Source organism: Genypterus blacodes, unplaced genomic scaffold, assembly GCF_046128005.1.
Source record: "Genypterus blacodes isolate CSIRO-AG114 ecotype Tasmania unplaced genomic scaffold, CSIRO-AGI_Gbla_v1 ptg000055l_1, whole genome shotgun sequence".
Classification (NCBI taxonomy): domain Eukaryota; kingdom Metazoa; phylum Chordata; class Actinopteri; order Ophidiiformes; family Ophidiidae; genus Genypterus; species Genypterus blacodes.
In genome coordinates, this window is record NW_027466867.1 from 2,557,501 (window position 1) to 2,569,833 (window position 12,333).

Below are 12,333 nucleotides of genomic sequence, written 5' to 3' on the forward strand. Positions count from 1 at the left end.
AAGAGAGGAAGAAGACCTGTCCAGAGAGGAAGAAGAAGAAGAGGAAGTAATCATGTCAAAGTGTCAGCCGAATCAGCAAGAGCTCAGCTGGGTGTTGGTGTTTGCTGCACTTTCGCAAGTCTGTCACACCCACCCACACACACACACACACACACACACACACACACACACACACACACACACACACACACACACACACACACACACACACACACACACACACACACTTGCAAATCATCATCTCACCAGCTGTATATACCTTTGGCCCTATACACACACACACACACACACACACACAGACACACACACGTAAGATAGATGTTTTGTGTTTTGTTTCCTGCTGTCTGTGCCTAAATTGTTGTCTCCATGTTCAGCCTTTGTCATTGATCGGTACGCACGCACGCACACACACACACACACACACACACACACACACACACACACACACACACACACACACACACACACACACACACACACACACACACACACACACACACACACCCCTCATGTGTCACATCTTGGGTTATATTTTTATGAGTGGGAAACTGAAACAAAACCTCACACAGCCAAAGTAAAGGAAAATATAAATGCTTTATTTATTTCATTGCGTACAACAACAACAACAACAGCAGCAGATCAGGAGAGGCCAGAACAACAGGTACACAGCCCAACATGACCCTTGAACTCAGATGTAGATCAAAGCAGCAGCACGTCCATCATCTGGTGTCGTCTCAGCGTCAGAAGCCTCCGCCTGCCTTCACTCCGCTCCCTGCAGCCTCTCATATTCCTTGTCCCTGTCCTTCGTCTCCAGTGCTTGGTACCCCCCGTCTCCTCCTCCTGCTCCTCCTCCTCCCCCTCCTGCTGCTCCCTCCCCCACGCCCAGGGTGTCGTACTCTCCCCCCTTCATCTGCTCTCTCTTCAGCCCTTCATATTCACCCTCTCCCCTCTCTCCGCCTGCTGGCTTCAGGGTGTGGTACTCTCCCTCCTTCATCTCCCCTTTCTTCAGCCCTTCATATTCACCCCCTCTCCTCTCTTGGCTCGTCCCGCCCTCCGTATTCAGGGTGTCGTACTCCCCCCCCTTCCTCTCCTCTTTCTTCAGCCCTTCGTATTCCCCCTCTCTCCTCTCTCCGCCCGCTGCCTTCAGGGTGTGGTACTCTCCCTGATCGCCGTGTTGCTGCTGCAGCTGCCCGTATTCGTTTTCTCCCGGTGACGCCTGCTTCAGGGCCACGACCTCGTACACGGGGCCTGGAAAGGAAGCAGCAGGTCCTCAGCATCTCTCACACACTCACACACACACAAAGGCATGCAGAGTGGTCACTTACCTGTGCTATCTCTCTTCTGAGCATATTTGTAGATCACCAAAACCAAGGCAACACACAAAAGTATGAAGAACGTGAAGGCCACTGCGGGGATCACGCCGCTGGGGATGCTGCCAGGTACAGCATCTACAGGAGAGAAGGTTTGTGAGAGCTCCATCACCAGGTTCCTCTATTCATACTTTATATCAGCAAACAGGAACTCACACGAGAAGATGTTGCTGAGAGACGTCCTCCTGTCCGTCCACACGGCTCTGCAGGCGTAGATCCCATCCTCCGTGGGCCCGAGGTAGCTTTCATGAGAAGACAGAAGACGTGCAAACGACTCACTGCGCTCCCTGCGGTACCAACGGTAGGAGGCTCCTTGGGGGCAGTCTGGGCAGGAGCAGACCAGGCTGTTACCTGCTGAGAGGACGGCCCTGAGAGGAGGGGCTGAAGAAGAGCAAAGCAGACGAGATGGACTTATAGGACGACAGAGAATGGAGAATGAAGAAGGAAGAACTCGGCTCAGACTCCTCGGATACCTTGGACGAAGAGCTCTTGAGCATCAGAGGTCCTGTTGTATGGGGGTCCTCCGGTGTGGCCTGGGTAGGTGAAGGTGGCGGCACACTTGTATCTCCCCTTAGCTCGCTCTGTCACGTTGTTGATCTGGTAGGTGGAGCTGCGGCCGTCCTGAACCACCGCCTCGTCTTTGTAGAAGACGGTGTTGCTGATGTGATCCGTTCCCCAGACGAGGCACCTCAGACTCAGGTTCTCCCCCAGCACCGCCGGCCTGGCCAGCATCTCCATGCAAACCGGCTTCTCTGGAAACGGCCGTCGTTGTTAGGACATCACGACATGCAGCTGAGGGATTTGAATCTGAGTAAACCCACCTGAGGTTGTGATTGTGACCTGGCTGCTCCGGAGCTGCATGCTCTTGTCATGGCACCAGTACATGGCCCGGGGCCCCGTCAGGCTGTGAGGGTGGATGGTGACGCTGTGGGGTCCTGCCTCGCCCTTGAAGGAGATGTTTCTCACCGTACCGTCCTTTTGGACTCTGCACCGCCACCCGTGCACGCCATCATCGCTATGGAGCTCCAGGGAGAAGCCCTCGCCCTTCCTCATCACGGGCTGGCCGCTCTTGATGGACAGCTGGGCAGGGGGGAGGTAATCTGTGCAGGTAGGCCGAGGTAGAGTCGGATCCTCATCACTGATATTCATCATCAATACTCTGACTGACACTTGTGTTTGAGGTCAGAGGTAAACGTACCCAGGACTTCAACGATGAAGGCGTCGCTCCTCTGGCCGCCACACTCACACACATAAGAGCCTGAGTTCTTGGGAGCAGCGACTGCGATACTTAAGGTCGGGTCCATCAGGGCTGGAACGGCAACATTGTTGAATAACCATGTCACCGGGCTATCAGCTCTGGGGTTGCAGATCAGATTCACAGAGTCCCCAGAGAAGATGGGACTGAAACTGGGAGACATAGAAACTAAAGAGACGGACGGACGGAGGGACGGGGGACACAGGGAAAGAGGGGATTCAGTCAAGCGTGCGTGCAGGGAGGGAACGATGCGTGTGTGATGCTGCTATCTAATGATACACAGCTCCAAACACAGGATCAAAGCTGATTGATTGATGTGAGCTCTTTACTCACCCAGGGGCTTCGGCTCACAGCTCACCTGCAGCACAAAGACTAAAGAGACAAAACACAAGAGTTATTCAATTTCAATAAGGAACGACTCACTTCCTCTTCCTTCATCTCATTAAAAGGACCAGAAGTTTAAAGAAAGCCCAGACTGTAAAACTGCAATGCTGAAAAATGATGAAATACAAATATATATACGACTACTACTACAATAATAATACTATTATTCTTGTCTCACCTCCCAGCAGCAGCAGCTGCAGACGCTTCTCTTTACTCTTCATCCTCCTTCAGTGAACACACCAGAGTGACAACAAGCTGGACAGTGGCAGGGCACAAAGTGGCTGCTTCACATGTTCATAGGGAGGAAGTCCTGTGGTTTTGTGGGATGTGTGTGTGCGCGTGTGTGTACGTGTGTGTGTGGGTGTGTCGGTCAGAAAGAGAGATAGAGCTAAAGACAAAGAAAGAGAAAGAAAGCTTGTCTGCCTAAACCCCAGCTGATCTTTGATCTTTGTCTCTGCGTTCCCATGACCGTTTGTTTGCGTTTTAATTGTATTTGTATTTGATATAATATTGTTATTATATCATCAAATTTAACAGCAGTAAAAAGCCGATTCTGCACATTTAAAAATAGTACATGAGATCACTTCTTCTTCCTCAGTGCTTCTCTCACCACAGGACATCGAGTGGGACTCTCTGACATGATGTCATTTTATTAGTGTTAGATTTTATTCGATTTTTGTAGTTTTGTTGTCTTTTTAAATGTCTTTTCTAACGACCTCATCACCTAATCTCCACTGAGAAATGAATATTGACCTTCTATAAGCATTGACTCTGCCGCTGATCCAGCAGAATAAAGGATCTTCCTCTTATTCTTACTTCTTGGTAAACTAAAGTAGAAGTAAGACTTACAGAAATAAAGGGGAAGAAGCTCACATGACCATAACATGACACTGAAAAGTGACACAACAGTTTCACCAGCGTAGATATTTCCTGGAGATGTCATCGCCATGGAAACACTTGCAACAGGCCTAATTCAGGTGTGAACGCCGCATCGACAACTCAGTAGCTTTCTCCCCTTTGTCAAATGCTTTTTCTCCATTCTAGGGAGAGAAATCGTTCTGGGAAACTGTGAGGGGATTCAAAAAAAGGGGAAGTTGCAACAAGAAGTGTTGTCTTGACTGTAAATAAGCACAGAGAGTTATCTGTGTGATCTGGTGTTTCTGTTATCTTTCTAAATACGACCAGCCGGTTTGTTTATATTGCACAGGAAACTGCAAAGCTGTGGTTCTTTGTCTTTCTGTCTCAATCCCCTGCAGTCAGACCGAAACAGGAAGTCAGGAGGAGAGCCTAGAGGCTGAGATGACCCTTCATGTCTCTCCTCTCAAGCAGCTCTGCGGCAGTAACCTAAGATCACCACCTGAGGGCAGCACCGCACCGGGTTTCAATCAGAGTCCTGGTGAAGCAGAAGGAGTCCGTGTGTGAAGCAGATATTCAATTATACTGAATGTTGTTTACAACCTTTGATGTCCAGGGAGAGAAGAGCAATAACAGGAACGTGAATGAGCAAACAGGTTCACGTTTATGCCTCAATCAGATTCAGTTACTGTGACCCAGGACCTTTAATGAACTTGTGTGTTTCCTGTTTGTTTCATTTACTCCACATTGACATAGAAACTACACATTTACAACTTAAGCATGGCATGTCCTCCTGAAATGTCCTTGTTGTTGTTGTGGTTCTTTCCTTTCTTCTATCTGCCGTTCCTCCTTTCAGGGCTTTTACTTGTAATGGAGTCGTTTCTACTTTCTAAGAGGAGCATTCTGACTCATTCCTCTGCTCTGTATAGATTAAGAGGTCAAACTAATATGAGTCTTTATGTTAAACCTGTCATGTCATTCATCTCCATCTTCTTTTTGCTATGCAGCTTCGGGTTGAGAGGAGATGAGATGTTTTCCACCCTCTCCTCCTTTGTTTTCCTTTTCTTTCCACTTCTAATTCAGCCAAAGCCCAACTGCAAACACAGCCGGCATGTTCTGACTACACTCCATCTGCCCGTGACCCACTTTCCCCGTCCTCATCTTTGGCACCAGAGGGGTTAACACAGAAAGCAAGTTCCTCCGAAGCAGGCCGTTGGGCAGCGGAGGAAGAGGAGGCAGAGGAGGCAGCGGAGGCTGAGGAGGCAGAGGAGGCGACGCGGCTGCAGTGTGGTGAAGGTACAGCAGACGGTGGAGTGGTGCAGGAATGGAGGAGAGCATACATTACTAGAGCACTCACCCAGCCAAAAGTGCAGGCATTGTGCCGCACTTAGGAAACTGGATATGGTAGGACTCATCTTCATCTTCATCTCCTCTTGTCAGTGTGTGTTACTGTGTGCATTACTGCATGTTAACCAAGCAGGTCCTTGTGTAATGTGAGCATGAGGACAATGTGTCATCATCTGCATCAAAGCACCGTATTATATCGTATCAACATGACGTAATCTAATATGTGTAAGTGCAAGGGTTGATTGAGAAATTCTGAGCCCACACCAAAGAAGTTCCTGTTGTTCCACACAATACAACTTAATATTTCTTTTTAAATCTTATTTTAATTAGAATCCACAAGTTATACAATTATATCTCTTCTATCCAATCATCGTCATGTACCTTTAAGTCATAAATGGCCTGATTTAGCAATAATTCATTCATAAAAAGAGAGCAGATTTTCCTAATGGCATGATTAAATCTGCACCAACTGTTTTTAGCCACTAGGGGGCAGAAAACACCCCATAATCAGCGGATACGAGGCTTGATTGTTAACAGTTTAGCACACAGTTTAGTTGGCAATCATCTGGTGTCAGTAAGTCCAATAATCACGCTTCGTTTGGCTCTGTTTTGGTCTGAGATGACTTAAAATTATATCCAGACTTGGTTGATAGTTGCTCTGCTTTCTAACCGAGTCGTTGAGACATTTTTTGGCTGTTTATTCCAATTATCTAGCGACTTAACGGGGCCATGTAGCCACGCAGCTGCCTAACTCATCAGCTGTTACAGCCACAGTAACTTTTCAGAAAGTAAAATGTCTCTAAATGTACCAGTACAACCGTCAGTAATGTTGTTTGTGTGTCTAGTGTATTTAAAGTCAGGCTATTAGCGTCACCTGAGAGTGTTTACCGCTGAATAAGAGCATGAAACATCTCAGCAGCCACCCTCCTTTATTTGTTCTGTTCCAATAATGGCGTCGCTGTGTTTGTTGGACAGTTTTTGATTAGTTTGGCGTTTTACCGTTTCAACGAGGCAATAATGATGATAGAAAAGGAGAGAAAGTGTGTGAGGGAGGGAAGGGAAGGAGAGAGAGGGGAGAGAGAGGGCGTGTGTGTGTGCCGGTGTGTGTGTTAGAGTGAAAACGCCAGGCTGCACAGTCCGGGGTCTCAGCTTGGCTTTAGACTACAGGAGGAGGAAGAGGAGAAGGAGGAGGAGGAGAAGAAGAAGAAGCAGCAGGCAGGAAAATGTGACTTCCAAAGTACTTTCCCCCCTCATTGTCTCCTTTATCTTCATTCCTCCAGCTGGATCTTCATCGTCGTTTCTAACCTCAGTCCCCCCCTCTTGTGTTCCACTCTGTGTGTGTGGTTGATGAAGGAGGTCACTGCGGATACAGCGAGGGACCGACTGATGTGATCGGACTGAACACTGAACACACAATCAGGTACAGTCACTTTTCTGTGTTTATTCTTTTGGTTTCCAGCGCGTTTGTTGTGATTTAACGCCGGAGGAGTGACGAGTAAAGCTGGAATCGGAACATAAACCAGTATTCGGTGCGCAGAGAGAAAGAAATGTATTTTATTGTTGTTATGTTTAAAGCTGGAGGGTGTGTGAGTGTGTCAGGATGAGTAACAAATCATCCCAGAGCCTTCAAAGCCCAACTTCTTCCTCAATGGTGCAGATGAAGAGCAGAACAGACTCGCCGGGTTAAAGCTTAATTAGCTGCAGTCATTTCCAACACAGCAGTGAAGGGAAACATGGAGCCTAGCCAAAGATTCAGTTGTTCTTGCTTATTAATGTGAACCATCGGCGTGTAATGAGGTTTGAAATGGAAACGATGAGACGACCTGAGAGAGAGGAAGGAGGTGAGGAAGAGCAGCAGCAGAGGCAGCAATGGTGGAAAAGTTCAACCGTCTGAATGAATCTTGTGTAATGAGCCGGAGTTTGAGTTTACTGCCTCGCCCCGGCCGCTCACCTCTCGTTAAAGCGCTGTTTCGGCGTCGATTATGAGTTTTTAATGAGTGCAGGACTTCGCCGAAGCTGCCTCACCGCTTCAGAGGACGGGAAATGTGTGTGTGTGTATCCCTCCGCCAAGGCAGAGAAGTTAATTATGACCCTGCTCTATCCCCATGTAGCTACAATATCTGGGTCAAAGGTTACTGGCATCATTGAACCCTCTGGTTGATCGATTGGACTCTTTCATGAGATTCAGCATGTTTTGACGATTAAGCCACGCCCACCCAGGGGTTAAAGAGTTGCGTTAGATTGTGTGGTGTGCGTTGAAAGAGGGGAAGTGTTGTGATAGAAAGGTGATCAGGCAGGAGGAGGGAATCATCAACACCCCCGTTTCACACCACACTTCCTGTGATGTGACTCGTCGCGGCGGCTGTTACCTGCTCTCTGTATTGATGTGTTCGCCTGGTGGAGGAACCCTCTATGGACACACACACGTTTTGTCAGAGGTCTTTTGTGTGTGTGTGTGTGTGTGTGTGTGTGTGTGTGTGTGTCTGTGTGTGTGTGTGTGTGTGTGTGTGTGTGTGCGTGCGTGCGTTCCAGCTCTACACACTTTGATCCTACAGATACGACACCATTGACCATGCGCAGGCTCCCAAGGCCTGCCCGGTGTAATGCACAACAAGCAATTTTGGCTCTGAAAGCATATTTTTCTATCGGAGAATTGCGCCCGGGGGAATTCATCTGGAGGGAGGAGAAAATACACAAACAGGCCAATTTAGAGGAGAGCGGGTGGAGTAAGATTAATGGCTTCCTCACAAACGCACAAAGCATCGGTCATAAGGGAACAAAGGGGACGGAGTGATTGTAGTTAATGTGGGGACAATGCCAAAGGGGATCATGGTGGAGGAAGAAGCTGCGTGTCGGCCAGAATCCTGGACACGTTTGATTGAGAGGGTTTCCACCATCGCTGCCTGTTCGCCTGCCTGTTCCAGCAAGTAAGAGTGTGTAAGTGTGTCGGTCAGTGTGGCAGATGAGACTCCGCCGGTGTGGCGCAGTGACTCTCCAGGGATCAGTATGGAGAGGAGCGTAGGACACATAGACGAGAAAGAGCCTGAGAATATTCCAGTGACACCGATGGCAACCGCCGTGGAGAAGAACAACAAAGTGCAAACAATCCACAGCAGAATTTAATAAATCCTTCCCAGGGGGATCTCGAGCGAGCGTGGACGAGCCTGATGAGCTGTCACACGTCTCACACCGGGCCTTTGAAAGTAACAACACACACCCTTATGTTGTGCTTTAATGTTTAAATCAAAGTTATAGTCTAATTAAGAGTTGTAATCAGCTTTTTGTTATTGTTGTTTGTGGAGCTGACAGCCTCTCCTCCTGCTGCTCATTAAGATGGCAGCAGGAGAGGAGTCCTGTTTCTCCTCCTTGACTCTGCAGGCTCCTTTCTTCCCCCCGGGGGGTAAAGATCTGGACGATCTAAGCCCGTAGCTCCAGCGTTTTCAGTTCCTGGAAACAAAACGTAAGCCCGATCTGTGAGAGGCAGCGGGAGACGAGATGGAAGTTATGAGACAGAAGTTTAATATGGACCTGAAGGCGTCGCCTCGGGCGCTCACACTCCATATTAACTTTGCTATGACAGCCTCAGCTTATTAATGATGTCATCCCGCTGGATTGAAAGCACACGCTCGCTTCTTCTTCATCCGCCGACCTCTGGCCTCCAAAACGTCCTCCGCACGCTCCGAGGTCAAAGCTCAATCAGAACGGAACCTATATCTGCTGTGTAACCATATTAGGAAGTTTAGTTTCAAGTGGAAGTGGAAATCAATCAGCGTTCCTGTTCCTGTGGTGAGTGGGTGAGCTTTGACGGCGCCTGACACACACCGACACGCTCCCTCTTAGTCAGCCATGTCTAACAGCATTTATTAGCGTCTTGTTCACTTTTGTCTCTCAGTGTCTCTTTGTGTCAGTGGACGTGTAAGGTAAGTGAACCTGTCACTGCTCAACACTCTGTCTGTGGTTGGTTGTTGTTTATCTGCGACAAAACTCCACCCAACGCCTTAGAACCTGTGCTCATCTCAATGTGTGCGTGTGTGTGAGAGACACTGGTCTGTCTGTGGCCTGCTTTTATTGTGTTCCAGGCCTGAGGTCTTTAGTTTGGAGCTCAGGGACCAGGATGAAACAGACGCCCTTGAAAAAGTTATCATAAATGTGTGTGTGCTCTGTGAGTCTGGACCCTGCGTCTGCACTTCTTCCCTCCCGCTTGGGTTTGACGCAAAAACCGAAGGCATCAAGCGGTGCGGCTGCTTTGATGTCCGCTTTAATGTCTGTCTGCAATTTAATTCCCTTTCTGTCTGACCAGGCGGAGACAAAAGGACGCCTGTGCAGAATAACAACCTTCTGTTGTCTCTGCAGTCAAATGGTGTCCAGTAAATACTCTGGATGTGTTGTCCTGCAGCTCTCCTTTCATTTCTAGATGTTTCCTACACTGCAGTTGGGTTTGGTTGAGCTTTAAAATGACAAGCAGCTGGGTTTGGTTTCGGTGGAGTCGCCTGGTTTGTAGCCTCGATTAGCGGCGGGATCACGGATGTCGCGTGTGTATGTTTGCAATGTGAGCGCTTCCTCAGTGTTTGGGTTGTGAAACCATGTGGTGAAGCTCCAACCGCTGGTCTGACCCCGGGAGAGTTGGTGTGTGTGGACTCTGATTGATGGAGAAACCCTGACGTGGCTTTTCTGTCTGTTACGCAAGTTTAGGATGACAAAAGAATCTGCAGCGTCCGGATCAAAGCGGCGTTATCGTTAAAGGGGAGGAAGGGGGGGGAAGTGTCAGGAATAGCAGCGGGGATGTTTCAAGCATTTAGGTCTCCAGCTAGCCAAGTATAGCCCGAGCCAGGCCCTGAGCGCCCAGCACCGCCTGACCCACTTACACCCACAGTCTGAGGGGAAAGATAGCCCACTTTCCAGCCCCGGCCCCGGATCGGACGGACCGGCTCCGGCGCTGTCGACGCTCGCAGACAGATGTGTTTGAGGCTTAAAGGGTCAATCCCCGGTGTGTGTGTGTGTCACGTATGAAGGAAGACGTGGCCCCTCCGTCCTTTGCCGAGGCGTCGGATCAGAGGAGAGGGAATGTTTTTATTGTGAAAAGGAGAAGCGGGAGTAATTATTAATCACCCGTGTAATCAACGATAAGTGGGGTTTGGGGGTTTTTGTGTTTAAGCGGAGGGTTGATCAGCGTGATTTGATTAGAAAGAGACTTGTGTTTGAATCCTTTGTCGTCCTCATCTGCCCGTAAAGTTAATCAAGGGAGCCGTGATTGCCAATGACGCTGTTGATTTTCATCCCATTCTGTCCAGCACGGGATTTAATTAGCAGCTGGAGAGATGACACGTCCTGTCACGAGTACGCCAGCGACGCAGCCTTCATACATCATCCTACCCCCCCCCTTCTTCTTCTTCTTCTTCTTCCTCCTGAAGTCTGAAGGGTTTTTGACGGCTCCTTGTCACTCTCAAGGGCACGGGTGGTGGCGCGAACGAGGCTGAGGGAGAGAAACCCAGAGACAAATGGAAGGAATATGGAGGACAGAACTTGGCCGTTCCACTTTTGCAGGACGTAAAAGTGGGACAATCTGTTCCTTGGATGATCTCCAATTCTACTTTCCGGGGACCGATACACTGAAAATATATCTATACACTCGCTCTGTCCTAGATAGAGACAGAGTGTGTGTGAGAGAGAGAGAGCGAGGGGGGGAGAGAGAGACTGGCAAAGAGTAGCTGATGGACTTCACGGCACATTGTGCTCGTTCTTACTTACAACCGTCCTTTGAGACTGGAGAGGAGAAAACCCCACAATGCAAAGGGGGACGATCACCGCCCGTGTGTCAGGCTGCCTGCTCACTTTGTGGCACTTATCAAGTCCTACATGTTACCGCACAGCTTCAGAAAAGGCAGAGGGGCACAGACTCCTACTTCCATCTCTCTACCCATCCATCTTTAGTCACGTGGCGTTCAGGGTCTCCATCTCTGTCCTCGTTATCCTGATTAATCGGGACCTGGGCGATCTTAGTTTCATTCCATTTCCATCCACGCTATCGATCTTCACCTTCTCTTCAGGTCTTAATCACTTCCTCAGTGATTCTTAACCACTTTAAAGTTCTTTCGTCCAGAAGAAAGGATTCTTCTTCTCACTCTGTCTGCATGTTTGTTCAAAGAAGCTCAGTCTGTCAGTGAGCATCGCATATAATACATCCTTTTTGTTTTTCAAGCAGGCCTGCAGTCGTAAATCTGGAAAGTTCAGAGTGAAGGTTGTTCGGGACGTCTCGAGGCCGAAAACAAGACGTTACCTGCAGCCCCGTCCGATTAAGGGAACCCGGAAGTCCACTTAATCATCCAGAGGTTTCTTATTGGGGGGGGGGGGGGGGGGGGGGGAGGTAGGAGGACAAAGTGAGTAGCAGCACTTTGGATGAGTGGAGGACTTTGGGGAGGCGCGCTTGTACTTTCCATTATTCAGCTGGCAGAAGATGAAGTCAAGTCCCTGGATTTAATTTAATTTGATTTTCCTCCTCTCCATCCCATGTTCGCCCTCGTGTTGCCGCTCATTTGGCTCGCTCCCTCTCCCCGTCACTCTCCTCCGCTCAGCCCCTCTATCTGATTACTCGGCTTTATGCAAAATACAACTTTCTCTCTCTCTCTCTCTCTCTCTCTCTCTCTCTCTCTCTCTCTCTCTCTCTCTCCCGTGTGTGTTCCCCCCTTTCACATTTACATCCCAATTAGTGGGCTGCCCTGGACTCTCCGCCCGTCCCTCGTCTTCCTTATCGCGCCCGACTCAGACTCAATGTTGTTCAATATTTGATGAGATTTTGTTCATCAATCAGCCTCTCCCCGCTCCCTCCTGGTGAACATGAGTGATAGTGTTAATCTCCCAAAACCCGGTGAGTGTTTAGCCCAGCGTTCAGCCGAAATGTAAAGCATCCATTTTTGAGCGTGTAAATGAAACGCGCCCACGGTTACGCTGCTGTTCAGAAGGAGAGGACGAGGACGAGGACGCGTCGTGTCTTTTACCTTTATTTGATTGTTTGATTGAATAGGCAAGATCTCCCATGGGTGGTGTTGGGAGACACACACACATTCCCAGGCAGCAACAGCGGGCCCAAAGGATAACACACACGTATGCACGCACGCACGCACG

General features: G+C 49.0%; 1 protein-coding gene across 1 annotated transcript; it reads right to left on the reverse strand.

The window, feature by feature from the left end:
- Nucleotides 1-575: 575 nt before the first annotated feature.
- Nucleotides 576-3,300, reverse strand: LOC143002303 (uncharacterized). The gene is made up of 8 exons (XM_076152342.1): nt 3,188-3,300; nt 2,959-2,997; nt 2,569-2,793; nt 2,192-2,470; nt 1,844-2,122; nt 1,527-1,751; nt 1,326-1,448; nt 576-1,248 (listed from the first exon to the last, which is right to left on the reverse strand). Exons 1-8 carry the CDS (start codon nt 3,228-3,230, stop codon nt 761-763), a joined length of 1,701 nt encoding a protein of 566 aa, XP_076008457.1. The 5' UTR covers nt 3,231-3,300; the 3' UTR covers nt 576-760.
- Nucleotides 3,301-12,333: the final 9,033 nt, after the last annotated feature.

Excerpts from the sequence above, each read along its gene's own strand:
- LOC143002303 (XM_076152342.1), bottom strand. The coding sequence starts at position 3,230 with ATGAAGAGTAAAGAGAAGCGTCTGCAGCTGCTGCTGCTGGGAG. Across the intron at positions 1,449-1,526 it reads TCTCAGCAACATCTTCTCGT|ATGCTGTACCTGGCAGCATC; the intron begins GTGAGTTCCTGT and ends TCTCTCCTGTAG. Across the intron at positions 1,249-1,325 it reads TCAGAAGAGAGATAGCACAG|GCCCCGTGTACGAGGTCGTG; the intron begins GTAAGTGACCAC and ends CTTCCTTTCCAG.